Consider the following 21970-nt stretch of genomic DNA (forward strand, 5'->3'; position numbering starts at 1 on the left):
GCACGTGCAATATCACACAGTCTTTCATTTCGCTCAAAGTGTTTCACAATTTCACATTTTTTCTCTGTCGACAGAGGCGGACTGGCCATAAGCCTTACCGGGGAAACCCTGGTGGGCCGGAAGCCGGTGTGATTTTGGCCATAAACCATAGTATGAGGCCACTACAAATTTTCCCGGGTAAGAATTTTTGACCAGTCTGCCTCTGTTTATCGATATTGCTTTTCTTTTTCTCTCTGAATCTGCAGTGTCTTCACCAGGACGCTTCCTTTTCACACCTTTTAAGTATTTTACTCATTTTTAGGGAATAAAGCACAATTACAAAACGAGGAGGCAAGCTTGATACACATAAACAAATCTATGCGCGTGTAGCAACTGAATAAACAACACTGTAAAGGCAGAGACACACACTATTAACACCTTACTAGCTCACATTTCTGGGGGTTACTACCATAAAACAATAAAAACAATTTCCAGTTGCGTTTCTGCTAGTGGAATCTGTTATAAACTGGTAGTAAACTCAATCTAATTTTATTCGCGATAATACCGATAGCTGGAATTGTGTTGGTTTTTACGTTATTATGGTGAAATGTGTTTCCCCTTCACTGATATAAAACACAAATACATTTTCAGAATCTTCTCTTCGTTCCTATCGTGTTGCTTTCAGTTGGGGTGATTCCGCGTTCGACTGCCATTTCTTGTAAACACAAAGGCGAATCGTGCATAAGCGAATTCGGTTCGTGTTATATAAGATATCGTTCCCCTATTTATAAATCATGTATGATCGAATTCGTGTAGTGTAAACACGTGTTATACGAGGACTGACTGTACAGTGATCTGTATAGGTTGCATGGTGTATTGTATCTGTTTGTAATCTGTCCAACTCTTCCTTAAATTTGCACAAGTTTTATATGATATGGTAGCAAGTTATGCCAACAGTTTAATAATTCTGGCTGAAAGAATTTCCTCACATCCAGCCTCTATCATTTCTCATTCCTTAATTTAGTGTTACGATTGACAAAATGATGCAAGGAAGCAAGCTTACTTAGTCCCAGCCCAAAAAGTAAATTAAATTAAATTAAAAAATAAAAGAAAATTATAAGTAATAAATTTACCTACTACTTACAAGTATTTATCTGATTGTTCCTTAAATTTAGCTAAATTTCCAAATTCCACAAGAATGGGTGGGAGTTTATTCTAACAATCACTCTTTGATTAAAGGAAAATATTTTTACATCTAGTCTACAATTATCCCTTCTCAATTTAAATTTATGCTCCAATGTGCATGTCATGTGACAGCCTAAAAATTAAAATTCTCACATTTAGTTTATTCAAACACTTCAAGGCCATAAACACCTTGAACAGGTCACCCTGCAGATGCTGGTTTCCAAACACTGGCTTACAAAACTTGCCTCTCTTCTCTCTTGATAAGAATACTGCTTGATGTCCTTAACCAATCTTATTACTCTTCACTGTATCCTCTCCAATCCATCCTAAGTGTGATCTCCAAGCCTGTATATAGTATTCAAAGTGTAGCCTAACCATTACGTTATATAATGACAACACCACTTTAAGTAAATGTCTTCTAGTTTGAGCCACCAGCGAAAAAGAAAAGAAATACCTGTTATTAACTAAATAATGGAAATATCTTACCTGAATAATGTGGATAACATCAGGTGAGCGTGTAGAAACTGCACACTGTCTTCTGTAGTCCCCACTCCCATTTAACTCATTTACACTCATACAAAAACCACAGGAGCCATTTTTACCCTCTTCAATGGAGAAATTTCTTTATATGATCTAAATTACTAATTTTAATAGTGAAGTTAATGTAAAACCTTTTCTTATGATATAATGTGAGATACACAATTAACATAACATCATTGCTCATATAAAATTAGCAATGGTGATGATACAAGCTTTGGGCTTTGCCAAGATTTTTCAGTTTCTGGAGTGTGAGAAGAAATTACTAAAGAAATATGAAAAACTTTCATATAATCCTTTAGTAATTTATATAAGATTATAAGGAGATTATATTTATATAAGATCTTATATAATAAACATATGAAATGAAAAGGTGCTTACCAGGTTCATTAATCCCTTTTTTGTATTCTTCTACCTGATCTTCAGTTAAATCTCCAGGTTTTAAAACAACAATCACTGGCTTCTCATCATCATGTTCATCATCATCTTCACTAGCAACAAGCAGCGGTTGTTTCTGGAAATATTTATAGTGAAGTACAATTAAAACTGGGTTTCCCTAAACTAAATATAAAGGTAAATAAGAAAAAAAAAGCAGTCTTTACTGCCAGAGTGTTCTGTCCTTCCAATGACAGAGCTTAGGTTTAGAAACAATTACCTTTATCCACAAGTCAACCTAAAATAGCCGACCGGGCTAGCCGAGTGGGTAAAGTACCTACCCGGCAACCCAAAGGTCGCGGGTTCGATTCCCGCCTCGGGCTTGGATCAAAGTACTGCAAAAACCTTGGGAGGTGCAATATGGCCACAGAAGCCAATGCGCCAACAACTACCAAATCAATCAAATCAAATCAAAACCTAAAATAATGGAAACAGGCTTATGTTCTCAGGATTCATATTGAATATATAATAATGCTCACTGAGAAAATGGATAAAATAAAACAGGTTTGAAATAAAAAATTTTCTTTAAATAAACTTGGGAATAAGTTAAAATAAAATAAGATAAAAGTAATAAATCACAATAGCTTTCGGATAGAGGATGCCCTTCTTCAGTTGTAAACGTTATTACAAAAAGTACAGAATGTCATGTGCTCAGCTATGGTGGTCATGCGAGGTGAAAACAGCGATACACATGCAGACAACGATTAGTTGTTGGAAGTAGAGGCTTGCGGTTATAGCTGCAATGCTTGGCTATGCTGTGTATGCCAACATTTATCATTTTGGAGGATAGTTGCCTCAGTGATGGGATGGATGTGACCTTCTCTGTTCCGGTTAAAGGATTCGCTACAACACGAGATGTGGAGCAATTCCAACCAGACATGACAGCTGTAGTGGCAGGATCTGTTGATAACCTAGACATTGCGGCGTGGGTTGATGCCGTGCTGGGTAGACCAAAAGTGCTCAGCAATCGCTGAGTGTTCCATGTCTGCGGAACGAATTGCTTTCTCATGCTCAGAGACTTGATTTTTGAGTCTTCTGCCAGTTTCAACAACGTAGCAGCCAGTGCAGTCATGCCAGGAAATGTGGTACAACAAGCTGCTCCTTAGGAGGGGGGAATTGGTGTCTTAACCCTTGAAACAAGGGACCGCAATCTTCTGCCCGGAAGCTGCAAGCACTTTATCCTGTGAGCCTGTAAGACCCTAGAAAGTTGTTGCAACAGGTTGGTTGGTTGTTTTGGGTTTTATTGTCACATCAGCGACTAAGGCTATAATGCACCATTGCAACAGGTTCAGATAGCAGGGGATAAATGAAGTCGAGGTGGGGTCATTGCTGCGTGTGGCCCTGGGGTTGGCAACGTGGTCCCGTCTATCTAAGGCACTGGTAGGGTAGCCGCATTTTGCCAGATGTGCTTTTACCTTAACGATCTCAAACGAGGCGATAACCTGATCATCTGAGATGGATGGATTGGAAACCAGGTTTAGAAATTCCCTGCTATTGGAAATGTAGTGAACAGTCTTTGCCTACCAGGGGCAAGGGCAGACAGGAAACGAATTTGGATAGCTCATACGTCGGGGAACCACAAAAGGAGATGATAGGTCATTTATTACTTTTTAAAAAAAGTAATAAATTTCTTGTTTTTCCTTTTTTCATTTTACCCCTCTTCCCATTCTTAGCTCAGGGCACTGGTGCAACTGCTCCACACAATATGATATGCCAGTGAACATTAAGATGGCCTTTTTAAATTTAAGTACAAATTATTTTTAATTTTTTTTTAAAATCAGAATTAAGTTGTTAATGGTTTACATATCCACTACTGGCTGCAGCAAGTTTAAAATAAAAATATATGCAGATCTATTGCTAAGATCTAAGCTTGTAATTTAGACCCCTGCAAGGACTTTGGTGCATATGGGGTATGAATCAAACCTTATAGAAATTAAAGAATGACAAATTACACTGGATGGCATCAATCAACCCCAGGATCCTTAGCTGGATATCATCATTCTTCTCTTTCTTGGTGATTCCCTTCTACTTCTGACTCTTGTTCTCTCTCTCTCTCTCTCTCTCTCTCTCTCTCTCTCTCTCTCAAAGCAATTCTGAAATTTTTTTTGGCTAGTGCAGCATAAGCCTTAGGCTTCCTTGCACCATATAGCTAATAATAATAATTTCTCCTGAAACAATTTCAACAGATTCTTGTAGGAATTTTGTTCAAAAACTCAGATATGCACTTTAAAAAGTTCTCATCCTCAGTTTTCAAATATTGTAAGTTGATGACTGAAAACCAAGACCTGTAGTTGGTTAAATCATCTTTCCCATCAATTTTATCTATTTAATTATTTTTTCCCTAGAAATTCAGATTTCTAGAGCATCTGGGAGCTTTCTACAACATTTGAGAATGTTATTATGTGCAGAAGAAAGGTCAGGATGTTTCTGGAAGGTTCTAGAACTTTCAATGGAGTTCTCTAGAAAAATTTGACTTTCTAGAAACTTCTCTACCAGTTATATATACGAGTGGGTTCCGCACAATTAAACATTTTCGTATTTCAAAAAGGATATTTGTTTCAGAGAACGAGTGGTGAACAAGTGTTTTAATGAATTAGTGGTTGTAAACAAGTGTTGTGTGCATTAGTGTAAATCGTGAACTGTGTTTAAATTAGAAATAAAAGTCTGCAATTTCTTAATTGGGTTCTTAGGTGAGCATACCTCAACCGTACATGAAATATGTCGCATTCTTACTGAAATAAGCCTGATAGCTTTTGCTACATTCGTGGAGAAGTGGTATCGCAGGGAAAGCAACTGTCACAACTTTTGAGATAAGCTTATGAACTCTATTTTGGATGTAAGGTTGGAGACCAAGATAAAGTATGGGCTCCAAAGATTTCCTGTAGCCCATATTTAACCCAATTAGCATCCTGTAGTGACCCTGTCCACAAAAGAGGTACACTATAGTCATAAATCGATGCCTTTTACTGTTCCAATGATATGGCGGAAACCTTGAGACTACATAAACGATTGTTACTCTTGCATGATCAATATTTCTGGTTTTTCTGGGAAATCCAAGCATAAAGTAGAGTATCACAACATACCTTCTGCTCTAAGGCCAGTTCCTCATGATGATACAATGCTAGTTCCAAAGCCACCAGAAACTTATCTACTTGACCCTGATTCAGGATCGGAAAAAAGATTCTCCAGAAGATGTCCAGACTTTTCAACTCTTGATACTGCAAAGCCGCATCTAATCACTCAAGCAAAATTGAATGATTTGGTCAGAGATTTGGACCTCTCCAAAACCAAGGCTAAATTATTAGCATCAGGGCTTCAGCAGTGGAATCTTCTTGAAAAGGGTGTCAAAGTAGTGTATTTTTATAGGAAGAGGCTATCTAACATAATGACCTATTACTCCATGGATGGTGCTTTGGTTTATTATAAGAAGCCTATGGCAGGTACAAACTAGTCTGTAATCAAGTCACAAAGGAGGTTAGGTAGCTGAAGTCAGATTACGAGAAATCTTTAGCAAAGGATGCAAAGAAAAACATCAAAGAGTTCTTTACTTACGTAAATTCTAGAAGGAAAGGGATGAATCAGATTGGACCATTTAACATAGATGGGTTGACTATTGATGATCATGCTCAGGTAGCTGATAAACTGAATGAGTATTTTGCATCTACATTCACACATGAGTTATTCAATGAGGGGAGTGCCAGAAGTTTATCAAACGCTAACAGGGAGCTAAGTAATTTTGTAATAACTGAGAGCAAAGTGGAGGAGAAATTGTTGAAGTTAAGGAAGGAATCTGGGGTGGATGGGATCTGTCCAGTTATATTGAAGGAGGCAGCAAAGGAAGTAAGCAACTCCTTAGCCATAATTATGAGAGCTTCCTTGGAATCAGGGGTGGTCCCCATGGACTTAAGGTGTGCAAATGTATCACCAATTCACAAAGGGGGTTTAAAAGGTGACACAAGTAACTACAGACCTGTTAGTTTAATTTGTGTTCTGGACAAAATAATGGAATCACTGGTTCAAGAAGCATTTCAGGATCATCTAGACAAGACTACAGTAATAGTTAAGACACAGCATGGGATTGTTAAAGGGAGGTCTTGTCTGACCAATTTGATTGGATACTCTGATGTGGTCACAAAGGAACTGAATGCCAAAAATAATTTTGATATCATATACTTGGATTTTGGGAAAGATTTTGATACTGTTGCACATGGACGACTGCTGTACAAATTGGAGATGTATGGCATTAAGGGTAAGTTGCTACAATGGATAAAGGGATGGTTGAGTGGGAGACGACAGAGAGTGGTAATCAATGGACACTGCTCTTCGTGGACAAAGGTTATTAGTGGAGTTCCCCGGGATTCGGTGTTGGGCCCATTGTTGTTTTGTATATTTATCAATGATATTGATGAAGGTATATCAGGTTTAATGTCCAAGTTTGCAGATGATACAAAGGTTGGCAGGGTTGTTAACGTCAGTAAAGACAGTATGCTACTCCAACCGGATCTAGATAAGTTGGGAAAATGGGCTGAGAAGTGGCGAGTGAAGTTTAACATAGACAAATGCAAAGTACTACATATGGGTACCAGTAACCGAAAAGAAACGTACCAACTGTGTGGTACTACACTCAGGGAAGTGGAAAGTGAAAAAGACCTGGGAGTAATTGTGCAGTCAAATATGAAGTTCGCTGAGCAGTGCAGAAGGGTTATCAGGGCAGGTCATGGAGTCTTGTCAATGATATATAGGAATTTTGCTAGCAGGGACAGGGAGGTGATTATCCTGTTATACAAGGCAATGGTCAGGCCACACCTAGAGTACTGTGTACAGGTCTGGAGGCCTCATTTTAGGAAGGATGTAGAGTTGCTAGAATGAGTACAAAGAAGGGCAACAAGACTGGTGAGGGGAACAAAGGGGTGCTCTCCTCCAGTCCACGGGGACCTCCAAGGATGCTCTCATAATTACAGTTTGCTTACTTCCTTTGCTGCCTCCCTCAACATGACTGGACAGATCCCAATCACCCCAGGTGCCTTTCTTATGTTTAACTTCAACAATTTCTCTTTCCTTTGTTATTTTCAAAATCATTTAATCTGTGTTAGAGTTTGATAAACTTCTGGCATCCCCTTCACTAAAGAATTCCTTACGTGTGAATGTAGATGCAAAATCAAGTCATCAATATCAAGTAGACCAATTTGATTCATCCCCTTCCTTATAGAGTTTACATAAGTAAAGAAATCTTTGCTGTTTCTCTTTGCCAAAGATTTCTCATAACCTGCCTTTGGTTGTCTAACTTCCTTTGTAATTTACAAACTAGTTTACATCTACCATAGGCTTCTGTGTCACCTGATAATTTATATGCATCCCTTGCATTTTTCTCCTCTGCCACGAGTCTCATTAGTTCGTCTGAGCCCCAAGCCTTGAATAGTATGTCTCAGTTGGTATGAAAAGCCTAGTAGCTTCCAACATTAATTCCTTGAATGCTTCCCATTTAGAATTTTCTGTTGGTAACATCATCAGTTGGTCCCACTGTACCAAATTTAAAAACTGTCCGAGACCACTGTAGTCATCTTTATGAAAACAAAAACCCTTCCCTTTACCCCTAAAGATGGTTACACCTTTAAGAAATCCCACATCAGTATGTTGTGATCACTGCCATCAAGTGGTTCCTTTACCTGCATATCCTTAATGCATGAATAATCACTGCTGATAACCATATCAAGAGTACTGCTTCCTCTTGTTCCCTCTACGTATTGCTTAGAAAACAAGTTATCCAAAAAATCTACAAAAGTCTTGCTAGTGTGCAAGTGACCAACCCACAAATTTCAATCAATATCTGGAAAGTTAAAATCCCCCATTATAAGACATTCTGATTTACTGGCTTTATTGTACAGTTTATTCATTTTACTTGTCAGAGTCATTAGGCCTACAACACATTCCTACTCTCATTTGTGCTTTCCTGGTGCTTATATCAACACCAAACTGACTGAAAATTGCACATGTCACCCAAGTCAACTGGATGCACTCCCCTTAGATTTTATGTGATTCTTAACTAAGAGCATAACTCCCCTCCTATCTTGTCTGTCCTTTCTGCAATGTGTAGATGCACTCCCCCCCCCCAGTGCTGCTTGGCAATCAACACTGTCTTTTTTTGTATATACTGTACTCCTGATATTCAAATACTGCATCCCTTATATCTGAATGTTTCTGATATCCCAACAATGTCTGCATCTGATGTCTTGGCCAGCACTTCAAATTCATCATATTATTTACTATGCTCCTAGCACTGATGAACATATTTACATGTTTCATGATGACCACAAGCAGTCCTTGAAATCTACAGCACCTTGCTTTCAAGGCTTCTGCTCATTCCAATAAACGCAGTGCAAGAATCACTGGGGAAGGTAAAGAAAGCCAACACTAGAACCACAGGAATCTTCGGTAAACTTACTGGGCAAGCTCGTTTCCCACTCTTGCAGTTTCTCCCTGCATTCTTGGCAAACAATTATCGGTAGTGGCAATAGAAGTCAATAACGATGTATTGATTAGTTTTTTTTTCATTATTAAAAGCAGATTATTGGAGCTCATGAGTGTAATGTCTTCACAGCTGAAATTTACTTATGGGTATACTTTCCAAACACCACATTCTTCCCGCTGTTTTAACCCGATAAGAAAATTACTTCTACTTCCACTACTGATAACATTCACCATATGAAGAAGTTGTTTTCATATTGGGTTAAAACAGCAGGATGGGGTGATAAACACCCTAAGACTGAAGCAGTATGGAGGATGTGCCAGTAAGTAAATTTAAGCCCATTCACAATGATCTGCTTTTAATAATTAGAAATAACTAATCAATACATTGTTATCTACTTCTTCTGCCACTACCGATAATATGCACCATCTGTTTACCAAGAATGCAGGAAACATGTTTGCACGGTGAGTTTACCAAAGTTTCCCTCGATTCTCGAGTTGGCTTTTTTTACTTTAGCCAAATCACTTTCACCCCCACCTGCAGCAATTGTTAATTTATTAGTATGTGTATCCTCTCAAGCTAGCAATTTTCCAACCCACCTAACATTGCCCCGATAGCATCAGTAAATATTCTTGCATCCTTTCTATTAAGTGTATTTCATCCCTTTTGAGAAATTGTTGAAAAAATTTCCATCTGGTGTTGTAGAAGTGGGTAGTTTTAATAAATTTAAGGAAGAATTATACAAATTATATTAGAGGGGATGGACAGGTGATGTGGTATTTTTTCTTTCATTGAATGATGCTGTATAAGCTTGCCTCCTTGCAGCATCATTCGCCACTACTAATATTAGCCATTGCAAAGCCATATAATGTTCATAATGACTTCGACGATACTACATATTGAAATAAAATAAATTAAATTGTTAATAATAATAATAAGATGAAACAAATAGTATAATTAAGCTGGATAAAACAAGATACAGTCTCTACAATAAAATATATACAATGAAATATATCACAGGATAAAAGTGATAAAACACCGAGGCTTTCAGAGGCATCCACCTCTTTTATCAACAGTAAAGCTTAATGTATAGTACATCCTTAAATATCAGCAGGCTCAACGTTCACAGCATGTGTTTCCACAGGAGCATGGGCAGTGCTCTCCACATTCGCACTGGAACCAGAAATGGCCCGGGAGCGTGCTAGGGAGAACCATTCATCCCGTCCAAGAACCACAGCTTCGAAGAGGGGATGAATGCAGACTCTCCTATCTCTATTAATAGTGTTACACTCAGAGGAACAAATTCACAAGCTTTCGAGCCACCTGCAGTCCCAAAATCTGTGTGACTAGTCGAAGATAAAAGCTTCATCAGGAGAAATCTAATGGTTCTTCTCCCGAAAATGCTCCACCACATCAGAACTCCCATAATCTGCAGTCTTTATCGTACTATGCTCCCCCATACAATCTTTAAACTGATGCTTTGTTTCAACAACATAACATTCCCTGCAATCTGGGCATTTTATTTCATATACGACCCACTTACGCATTCCATAGGTATGGGGTCCTTAACATTTGACACAACTGTGTACAACCTCTGCCCTGGCAGTTGCATACAGCATGTCTAGCAATCGCGCAAACCCAAGTTATACGCTCAATTAAGCCCAGATAGTAAGAAATGTATGCAGTGGCAATAGGGTGTAAATGGTTCTGCCTGGCACATTACCAAGCCATTTCCAGTTCCAGTGTGCATATGAAGAGTACTGCCCATGCTCCTGTGGAAACATACGCTGTTAACCGTGAGCTTGCTGATATTTAAGGATATACTGTACATTAAGCTTTACTGTTGATAAAGGAGGCAGACATCTCTGAAAACTTTGGTGTTTTATTACTTTTATCCCGTGATCTACATTGTTTTAATTCAGTGTATATATTTTATTTTACAGACAGTGTATCTTATTTTATCTGTTTTTTCTGGCTTAATTATACTATTAATTTTACCTATTTTATCTTATTATTATTTTATTTCAATAAAATTTTATAATGGTTGGTGTAGTATCGCAACAGTCATTATGAACATTCCCAACCCCAGAGGTCTATTTGAAGAAAAAGCCATATAATGCCAGAAAATCTGTTAAATAAGCATTCAAAATATTGTATAAGAAATACAGATCATTTGCATTCTCTTTCTGGTAATCTACAGTTAGAATTAAATGATAGACTTTATTCTTTTGATATAAAATCATTGTACACTAATCTCCATCCACAGAAAGCATTAACAGCTACCACTAATCTGCTAAATCAGGATAGATTGTTAAATAACTCTCTCTCTCTGTACAAAGATTTAATGCAAGAAATAGACCTTACCAAATAGGTTCAAGAAACAGAACTACCTGAAGTAGTTAATAGAAATAGTCACACCAAACTGCAGAAGCATAATAGCTCTGTAAATCTAGCTAACAAAAAAAAAAAAATAATAATAATAAATAAATATATATATAATGTATAAAGATAATCATATTGGATATTATCATAGTATTACTTATGCTTAATGCTAATCTTGTTAGATTTTAACTTATATATATATTTTTTTATGAAATCATTTGTGCAACATTAATGCCATTGTATATATGCCAATTGGACATTATACGTGCCTGTAATTATAATTATCTATATGTTCAACTTATTGTGGTATGTTTTGCGATTAATGGTGTTTGACTGTAGGTATTATATATATAAACCAGACTGAATTAGTGTCACATTATTTGAAAACGGGACAGTACCCATAATTTGATAATACATTATCATTAAATAAACTATGTTTAAGATGGAAATGAGTGAAGCTTTGGTTAGTCAGTTGATCTCAACTGAGATCGACTGACTGATCAGTAAATCAATTTTACAAGCCTGTAAATTTGTCTGAAGAATAGAATTTAAATAAATTTCTTATAATTTTGATTTCTGTAGTCATAAGTTAAACACACACAATTATCCATGTAGGGATGAATTCCTTTATTCCACATTCCTCCTTAAAATATCATCATTCATCTAATCTTTGGTTTTCCAATAAATGTGCTAAGGTTGTTCAAGATAATAATTTGTGTATTGCAATTGGCTTGCATCCAAATCTCCAGGTTAATTTTCTACCTACACCAAAGCATTAGCAAAAGCACACGATGCAAGAAAGCAAGCTTATATAGCATCAGCCAAATTTGGTGAAACTCAAGGTTGCTCTTGACATTTCAAAGACTTTTTGATCGCATTTGGCATAAAGGTCTTCTAAATAAGCTTCCATCATATGGATTGCCAACTGTTTTTTGTAATTGGGTATTCAGTTTTCCTCACTGATTTGCAAAAATGGTGATGGTAGACGGCTCTGTCTTCTAATTTCTCTCCTAATGCTGGTGTTCCCAAGGCTCAGTTCATTCTCCCACTCTTTTCCTCTTATATATTAATGACCTTTTTCATTGATGGGAAATCCTATCTATAGTTTTGCAGATGACAGCACATTGCATTCCAACTTCCAGTTTGAAAAACCTTGCCCTGCACAAACAGCTTCAACTTCTTGAATATCCACTATCAATTCCTTAAATGCTGATCTCCAGGTAATTCTCCAATGGGAAAAGATAACATAGTCAATTTCAATCCTTCTAAAACTCAGTCCTGTCCTATATCTAGCAAAAAGGATTCTTTTTCTACTATGCTTATCTTCAGTGACACTTGGATTTCTAGACAAGATCACATATCTCTGTTAGAGATATGTGATCTTGCACACCACAAATACTTGGAGGGGGGGGATTCACAGAATAAAAGATTAACAATAGCCACAGGCAGAGGCAAAAGCAATTCTTGCACTGCTTCTATTGTAATGAGCAGCAGCCTGGAGAGCAAGTTGCTGGAGGTCATCGTAGAACAAATAAATACATGGGCTGTGTTAGGGTGACTAAGGGTAAGAACAGGTGCATGTATACTTCCATGTACACCAATGCTAGAAGTATAGTAAATAAATTTGTTGAATTTAAAGTGCTGATCAAGGCATCAAAGGCAGATATTGTTGGGACATCAGAGAAATGGTGTCACACAGATATAAGCAGTGCAGAATTGCAATTTATTATTATTATTAGCTATATGGTGCAAGGAAGCCTGAGGCTTATGCTGCACCAGCCAAAAAAAAAATTTCTGAATTACCCAGAGAGAGAGAGAGAGAGAGAGAGAGAGAGTCAGAAGTAGAAGGGAATCACCAAGAAAGAGAAGAATGATGATATCCAGCTCAGGACCCTGGGTGTGCCAGGCTCATACTCACCAGATGTGAGCCCCTGGGTTTGGTGAGTACAATGTGTACAGAAAGGATAGACAGGATAGGAAGGGAGGAGGGGTTATGCTGTTAGTTAAGAAACACATAAAATCTAACGAAGTGCATCCAGTTGACTTGGATGGACAGTGCAATGTTGAGTCAGATTGGTGTGACATAAACACTGGGAAAGGGAAAATGAGAGTAGGAGTGCATGAGTACAATGAACAATTGTGCAGAGAAATAAGAGTGGGCCAGTAAATCAGAATGTCTTATAACGGAGGATTTTACCTTTCCAGATACTGACTAGAACTTGTGGATTGGTTACTCGCACGCTAGCAAGACTTTTGTGGATTTATTGGAGGATTGTTTTCTACAGCAACATGTTCAAGGGGCAACCAGAGAGGGTAATACTTTTGATCTGATTATCAGCAATGATAACGCATACATTAGGAATTTGCAGATAAAGGAATGACTAGGAGACAGTGATCACAGTCTACTGATCTGGGATTTACTTAAAGATATAACTACCATCAAAGGTAACGGGAAAGGTTTTAGTTTTCGTAAAGGTGACTATAGCACCTTTACTAATGATGTTAAAAACAGTGAATTCAAATGGGAGGCATTCAGATTAATCTTGGAAGCTACTAGACTTTTCATACCAACTAAGAAATACTGTTTAAGATTTAGGCCAAATTGGATATCATATGAACTAATGAGGCTCGTGGCAGAAAAGAAAAATGTGTGGTATGCATATAAATTAGCAGGTGACAGAGAGAGAAGCCTACGGCAGATATAAGCTAGTCTGTAACCAAGTCACAAAGGAGGTTAGGCAAGCGGAGGTCGACTGTGAGAAATCCTTAGCAAAGGATGCACAGAAAAACAACATAGACTTCTTTACTTATGTAAACTCTAGGGGATGAATCAATTGTTGTGTGGTTCGACATCTGATGTTCCTGCTCAGATAGCTAACAAACTGAATTTTGCATATACATTCACACATCATGAATTCTGTAAGGAAGGGGAGGACAGAAGTTTACTAAACTCTAACAGGGAGCTAAATGATTTTGTAATAACAGAGAGCAAAAGTGGAGGAGAAATCGTTGAAGTTAAACATAAAAAAGGCACTTGGGGCAAATGGAACCTATCCAGTTATATTGAAGGAGGCAGTGAGGGAAGTAAGCAAACCCTTGGCCATAATTATGAGCATCCTTGGACAGTCCCCACGGACTGGAGATGTGCAAATGTATCTCCAATTCACAAAGGGGTTTCAAAGGGTGATGCAAATAATTATAGACCTGTTAGTTCAACTTCTGTTCCGAGGAAAATAATGAAGTCACTCGTTAAAGAAGTGATACAGGATCACCTAGACAAGACTGCAGTAATAGTTCAGACAAGCAATTTGATTGAATACTAAAATGTGGTCACAAAGGAACTGGATGCAAAAAATAATTTTGATATCATATACTTGGATTTCAGGAAAGCTTTTCATACTGTTGCACATGAAAGACTACTGTACAAATTGATGCAATATGGCATTAAGGGTAAGTTGCTATAATGGATAAAAGGATGGCTGAGTGGGAGAAGACAGAGAGTGGTAATTAATGGATACTGCTCTACATGGACTAATGTTATTAGTGGTGTCCCTCATTGTTCGGTGTTGGGCCTATTGTTGTTTTGTATATTTATCAATGATACTGATGAAGGTATATAAAGTTTAATGTCAAAGTTTGCAGATGATACAAAGGTTGACAGGGTTGTTAATAACAGTAATGACAGTACACTACTGCAACAGGATCTAGAAAAGTTTGGTAGATGCGCTGAGAAGTGGCAACTGAAGTTTAATATTGACAAATGCAAAGTACTGCATATGGGTAGTAATAACCCAAGAGAAACAATACCAACTGTGTGGTACTACATTCTGGGAGGTGGAGAATGAAAAAGACCTGGGGGTAATTGTGCATTTGGATATGAAGTTCTCTGAGCAGTGCAGACAAGCGGCCAGAGCTCGTCATTGAGTTTTGTCAATGATATAATGGAATTTTGCTAGCAGAGACAAGGAGGTGATTATACCTTTGTATAAGGCAATGGTCAGGCCACACCTTGAGTACTGTGTACAGGTCTAGAGGTCTTTTTCTGAAGGATGTACAGTTGCTAGAATGAGTACAGAGAAGGTCAACAAGATTGGCGAGAGGAACAAAGGGGTTCTCTTACCAGGAGAGGCTTAAATTCTGTGTTGCAGCATCTGGAGACTGGGTACCTGCGAGGTGATCTGACTGAGGTGTACAAAGACTTGAATGGTTTGAGCAGGCTCAATGCTGATGGGATTCTTCCTCTTGCTTAGATTACAAACCTGAGGAGGCATAGATTCAAATTGAGGAAAGAGTTGTACAATAGATGTGTGAAAATTTGCCTTTAGCCAGCGGGTAGTTTTTTTTTTTTTTATGTAAACCTAAAACACGAGAGGTATTAGAACCTATAGTACTTAGTACCGTGCTTGGGTTGGAGATTGAGAAGACGAAAGAAGATATTTGTTGATATTGGACTCTGTAGACTGTAATTTTCAGGAACTATGTAAGGAATAATGGATCTCGCCACGATGTTCATCATAACCTCAAAAGTCATCAATCATACTGCATGATGGAAGAGATGGGGAAGGGTTGACCGGAACTTAGCTCTAGAGACAAAACATGGGTTCCACCACTTCAAGCCCCCAATAAGCAAAGTGGTGGTATTGCACCGGTAGATGAGAGTCAGATACCACCTAGGGTGATTGCTGGAACAGACTTCCATCTGTTGTTGTGGAAGTTGATAGCTTAAATAAATTAAGGCTGAACTAGACAAACATTTGGAGTGACTGGACGGGTGAAATGGGAAGGTTTTTTTTTTTTTTTTTTGGGTGATTATAAGCTTGCTTTCTTGCATCATATTCCTCAACTAATGCTAATACTGCTTCCTCTGCATCTGAAAAAGTGGGTTTTCTCTTTTTCTCCCAGCGTTACTTTTCTTCTAAGCAGCTAGTCACTCTGTACAAATCTCAAATCTGCCCTAGCATGGAATATTGTTTCTGTATCTTGGGTGGTGCCCCCATAATCTCTATCAGGCTTCTAGGCTCCATTCAAAAGAGTGCAGTTAAGTTAATTAATGACCATTCCTTACAAAGTCTGTATAAAAAAGAAACTAATTTATGCTGATTCTCATAATATAAAAAATGTGGCACCTGTTACGAGCATGCGCTGACGATGGTTCTATGTGAAACATCCTCTGGGTTTCTTTTAGGTATTTTGATTTGTACATATTGATTTCGAAGAAATAAAAGAGCTTTTGTATTGTAAATATTATACTGATCATTCAAAAATTTCCATAATTTCAGCTGGAAGACAAGATACAATGGATTTATGATATCTAAAGTAAGAGATATCTAAAGTTTGTTTGTTTGTTTGTTATTTGGATTTTAGGAGCATTAGCAACTAAGGCCATATTGCTGCGGGATATGCGGTGGTCATTCCCTGACCTTTCTGCATCCTCGTATTTGGTGGTGACGGGCTCGAACCCCGGTCTAATCAAGAAACGTGTGCTACGCACTGCTGCTCCTTCCCACCTGGCTACGGAGGCGCCGATATCTAAAGTAATCGCAAGTAAATACTTGCGATTGCAATGTATCTATATATCTCTGAAAAAGAGCGTTGATCGAGATATCCGATCTTGTAGTTAAAATTGAAGGATTAGTGTTTAGATTTAGATCAAACGTTTCTTGCAGGAAAGTAATTAATGGTTCAATTCTTCCAATCTGAAGTTAACATTGAAATCGCCCCTCATGATCATAGGTATTTTATATAAACCTTTCTTTAAGTTCTCCACCTTGAATTGAGTATAGCAGCAAAATGAAATGATTGAAGTCAATTATATCCTGTATGTCACTGGTAGGAGAAATATACACCACCTTTTTAAGTATGGCCACTGGGTAACAAGCACGGCGCTGTACATACATCGCCAATGGGCCGAACACTGTTGAACCAGACGTTTTTCAATAGTGGCATCTAAGTATGGTGTAACAACGTGTACCTCGTCCATCTTGTTGTGATATATTGCAACTCCAGCTGTCCGTTTGGTTTCAAGCTCGAATTGAATCACGCAGTCGAAGTTCAGGATGCTGATACTCTCATTATCTAACCAAGTCTCAGATAGCAGCAAGATTTGGCATTGCTGTGTAATAGTATCAGCAAGGTCGGCATGGTACACCCATAGGCTTCGGCAGTTGAGTGAGAGAACTGAGAGTTCCTTCCTATTGTGGATGAATTTGAGCAAGCTGTTCTGTCTTGTTTGTAGCCGATTAGTCGCCAGCCCGACAAACTCATTTTGTAGATCGATGGTGGCCTGTAGCCAGTGAGTGGTCGATTGCTGGAACAAACCTCCATCTGTAGTTGTGGAAGTTGATAGCTTAAATAAATTCAAGGAAGAACTGGACAAACTTTTGGTGTAATTGAATGGGTGAAATGGGAAGTTTTTTTTTTTTTTGGCCGATGCTGTATAAGCTTGCTTTCTTGTATCATTTGCCTCTACTAATGCTAAGTCTCTCCACTCTCTGTCTCATAGACAGTTCTGTTTCTGCTGAATTGCCTTTTCTGTAAATATTTCAAGGATATTTATGTCTAAATTGGCTTCTATAATTCTCCTTCTCTCTTCCAAATCAGTTCTAACACATGCTGCAACCAGTCAACATCCTTTTACTGTCCAACTTCAAACTCGCCCAACTTTTCTTTTTCCCCAATTATCCTTTCAAACTTCTGTTTTCTAAAACAACCTCCCTTCACACATATCTCACGAAAATTACAATCTACAGAAATTCAAGTTGAATATTAACAAGTATCTTCTTTCATCTTCGCAACCTTCAGCCACACTCAGTACTAAGTACTATAGGTTCTAATACATTTCATGTTTGGAGTTTTCATTAAAAAAAAAAAAAAATCACAGCACAACATCCCCTTCCCCTTCCTTGTGAATATGAGTTCATTATTCAGGACCTCTTTTCAACTTTTCCTTTCTCTTTTTGCTTTTTCTTTAAAATTTTTGATCTCAAATTTATTAGGGAAATCAAGGGCACAGATATATTCTTCTATCATCCCCTTTCTTTTTTGCCTCCATACCTCCCTTATACACTGAAGTAATGCAATGATATGGGGCATGGCTATAAAATAACTCAGTGCTGCACTACTTACCCTTTTAAAGATGGCATTTCAAAAAGTGTTTGTCTCACTTTGAGTTAGCATCCATCACGTTGCTTTATACCTCTTTAATTAGAAGCTTCTTTGGTTATGAGACAGCTGATGTTTAAAATATTAGGAAAACATACTACGAGCTTGCTCCTTTATGGTTTTAGTCCATAACTTGGAAGGTTTTATGGGTCCTGTTTTCTTTCATGATGAATTTCGCTTATACAGATATTAGCATTAGCATTAGTAGAGGCATTTGATGCAAGAAAGCAAGCTTATGCAGCATCAGCCAAAAAAAAAAAAAAAAAAAAAACCCACTTCCACTTCACCCCTCTGTTCATTCAAAATACCTGTCCAACTGAGCCTTAAACTTATTTAGGCTATCAACCTCCACGACAAGGGATAGAAGTCTGTTCCACCAACCAACCACCCGCTGGATTTATGTCAAACGCGCAATATGGGACAAAAGTGTCAAACTGCATTAAACAGGAATACCATGGAGAAATGGTGACAAAAAACAAAATAAAAATAAATAAATAAAATAATAAAAAAATTACCATTATATTTTTTTATTTTCTCAAAGTAACAACAGTTCTTTGTTTTCTTCTTATATTTATTTGTAAAGTGCTAATAAATACTGTATGTAGAAATAGTCGGTCAGTCAGTGTTTTTATTATTCAAATTGGAAACATAGCGTTTCTCTATTCGTTCTGAATATTTAGAAACTTCAAATTCGTTACATAAATTATGATATTCAAAATTGTGCCTACTATAATGTACAGACATTGGGTATGCCCATCAGTTCCTTATTGTCTTCAAATCTTGAAAAAAAAATTAAATAAATAATCATTATGACAACGAAGAAATAGTTTTGGAATATCTAAAATGAACTTTTCATTACTTCAGTTTCTAGATTTATACTTATTGTTTCTAAAAACATCACATTAAATTTTATTATCATTGAAAACAATAAGAAACCTTTTTAAAACAAAAGTTTCTTATTGTTTTGCTTTGTACAACAAATTGCAGCCTGCATGGTGCGTAAAATATGCATTATATTTTAAATGAAGACCTTAAAGAAGACAGTAACTGATAACACCCGTCGGTTTCATATTTCCTCCCTTCTAATTAATCTCGGTTTTCCTTCTGCAATTAACATTAAATGAAATTTAATTAATCTGAAAAATGCATGTTGTATGATTTTCATTACTAAGCTATACCTAAAAATCACTGATAATAAACAAATTTAATCCGTTAATGGAAAATGTGATTCATCCCCCTCTCCACCAAGTCACACGAGACAGTGGGGGTCCACAAAAACGTATCAGAATTGGTTAGTGCTGGTTGTGCTAATCCACCTGCTTGCTTAAATGAATTTTTATTTAAGCTCGCTGGTTGTCGACGCCACACATTCATTGCAACATGGACATTAAAGCTTTTATTTTCAAGGTGTATCTTCGACGACCAATATGGGACAAAACAGAAAATTTACATTCGAACAGGAATGCTGTGGAGAAATGTTGGAAAGAAATAAGCCAAGAAAATTTAATTACAACAGAAACTCACAATTACAATTTAAAAAAAAAAAATCATTTTTTGATTTTTGAATATTTGTTGATTTATGTACACAGTGCATTACATAAATATATATAGCTATATAACATCTGTATATATATTTAAATAACGATAACGTTTAAATCCAGTAAAATATCTTTAATATTTTAATATATATATATATATATATATATGAAATCTATTTTATATTAAATATATATATATATATATATATATATGGTATGAGGCACAGAATTATATAACCGGGTTAATATTTGTATTATGCTGTTTTTTTGGTTTTTTTTTTTTATAAACATTTGTGGACATCATTGTCTTTGTTTTTGATGACTGTATCATCATTTGTATAATCAAAAATCGATGATATTAGATTATTTGACCAAATTATGAATTTTAAGGAATTTTTCAGAGGAAAAAGATGATGATTGGGCGAGAAGAAAGATGATATTTGCATAGAAAGTGGGCTGGATACTTTAATCAATGCAAGAGTTCCCAGATATGTTCCGAGCTTTTAAATATACATTTAATTTCAATATATATATATATATTGCCCACAATGGAACGTCAAGCATGTATTTTCATTAATGGAGCAACTTAAATAAATAGAGACAAATACTGTGAATAGTATTTTGTTAATAACTTTTTTGTGCATATAATTTCAAAATGGATTGAAAAACATTTTATAATTACTTACTTTGTAATCCGAACTTACTGAAAATGATTGGCAGTAAGGATAAGTATGTATCGTAATTTTTTAATAATAATTATATCATTTTTAAAATGTTATCGTTTTTAAAACTAAAAGTGTCCTAGTTTTTTAATTCTATCTAGATCTCATAACCCACCCCCCCACCCTTTCGGAGATAAGCCTTAAAAAAGAATGATTGCAAGAAAACCGATAGTCATTTTTTTTTTTTTTTTTTGTTTTGTTTTCTGTGCAATTCTGGTGTTTGACACTGGAAGAGACTCCAGGATTGCTTGACATCGGACAATATACTTATGAATATAATTCTATCTTACGTTTAAAATATATTATTTTTTGTCTTTGATTGTTATGCTGCTTCATTTTTCAATTTGTAGCTATGCTACCTCCTCTCATCTTTCCAGTTTTTTTTTTTTTTTTTTTTTTTTTTCATTCTCCTCAACTGTTATCAATACATAACACATATTCATATGTAGTAACTTCTGAACACTTCGCAACTTTAGTGTTTTTTTTTTTTTCCCTTCGATAAATTTTAAATTCTTCCCCTGCAGAAACATTATTCCCTTCCTCTTTCAATTATTTCAGTGCTCATTCCAACGAATATTTAATCAAATGTCCTGCAATGGACATTAGTAAACAACCCACTCCCTCTCTTTTCCCCTAATTATTTATCCTTTGATAAGTTTTCACCTGAAAATTATGGGACACCCGCTGAATTGCAGGAAGAGATAATCGGAAATTTTACGGTAGCGGTTTACCCGAGAGCTAAAGGGATTACCGTTCCGCAATACAGTAGCGCCCGTAAAACCTACCCCAGCGAGAAGTTGCACCGGTTGCTGTTTTCTATGTGTTCATACCTAGCGAGAAGCTTCAGCTGCGTGTCGCTGCTGGTTCCAAGTAAGCGGTCACCTGCGTTCTACGTGTAAACACCCTTAAATGTTGCTGATAAGTTGTTTTAGAACAATATTTATGGTTTTCACGGAGTAATTGTATCAATGAACCAGACAGGTGCATGGCAATCCCCTTTTCCAACTTTTAGTTTTCTCTGGTGCAGTACATTTCACAGGTGCCACTTCGATTTTTCAACTGCACAGAATATTTGGCATTTTAGCATGTCCATTTCTCTAGAAGTGACATTATTAGTTCAGTCCATTTCTCTAGAAGTTACAACAAATAAAACTCTGTGGCTTGTCCATGATAATGAAAACAAGTAATCAGAAAAACACGAAAACTCTTGAAAGGGTTGTTCTTTCCCTGTAACATTGTAATTATTTTCACGAAGAGCTTTGGTTGTGAATAAATAAGTCCTCCATTTTTTCAGTGTTTTTTTATACATTACATTAAAATTGTTTTACACACACACACAAAATATAAGCATAAATATGTATGCATGTGCAACTTATCAACTTTAAAATTGAAGTGCCTAACAGTTTCATATTTATATTGATATTTATACTGGTGATTTTTAAACTTTTTTATTTTTAGGAGAATTAGTAAAAGTTTTTGCATATTTCTGCAAGCAGATATTATTGTTATTTGTTTTTTTTTTAGGAGCATTAGCAACTAAGGCCATACTGCTCCGGGATATGTGG

The 21970-nt window shown here is 36.6% G+C and overlaps 1 protein-coding gene across 1 annotated transcript in view; it reads right to left on the reverse strand.

Moving 5' to 3' along the window:
• The window catches only part of LOC150078922 (uncharacterized protein KIAA1143 homolog), a 147777-nt gene that overhangs the window by 27966 nt on the left and 97841 nt on the right, over positions 1-21970 (reverse strand). The window contains exon 3 of the mRNA XM_090382210.1: positions 2083-2215. Coding sequence (XP_090238336.1) covers positions 2083-2215 — 133 coding nt within the window. The remainder of the gene's footprint in view (positions 1-2082; positions 2216-21970) is intronic.

This window comes from Mastigoproctus giganteus, chromosome 10 (genome assembly GCF_048544385.1).
Source record: "Mastigoproctus giganteus isolate SK-2022 chromosome 10, ASM4854438v1, whole genome shotgun sequence".
NCBI classification, from domain to species: domain Eukaryota; kingdom Metazoa; phylum Arthropoda; class Arachnida; order Uropygi; family Thelyphonidae; genus Mastigoproctus; species Mastigoproctus giganteus.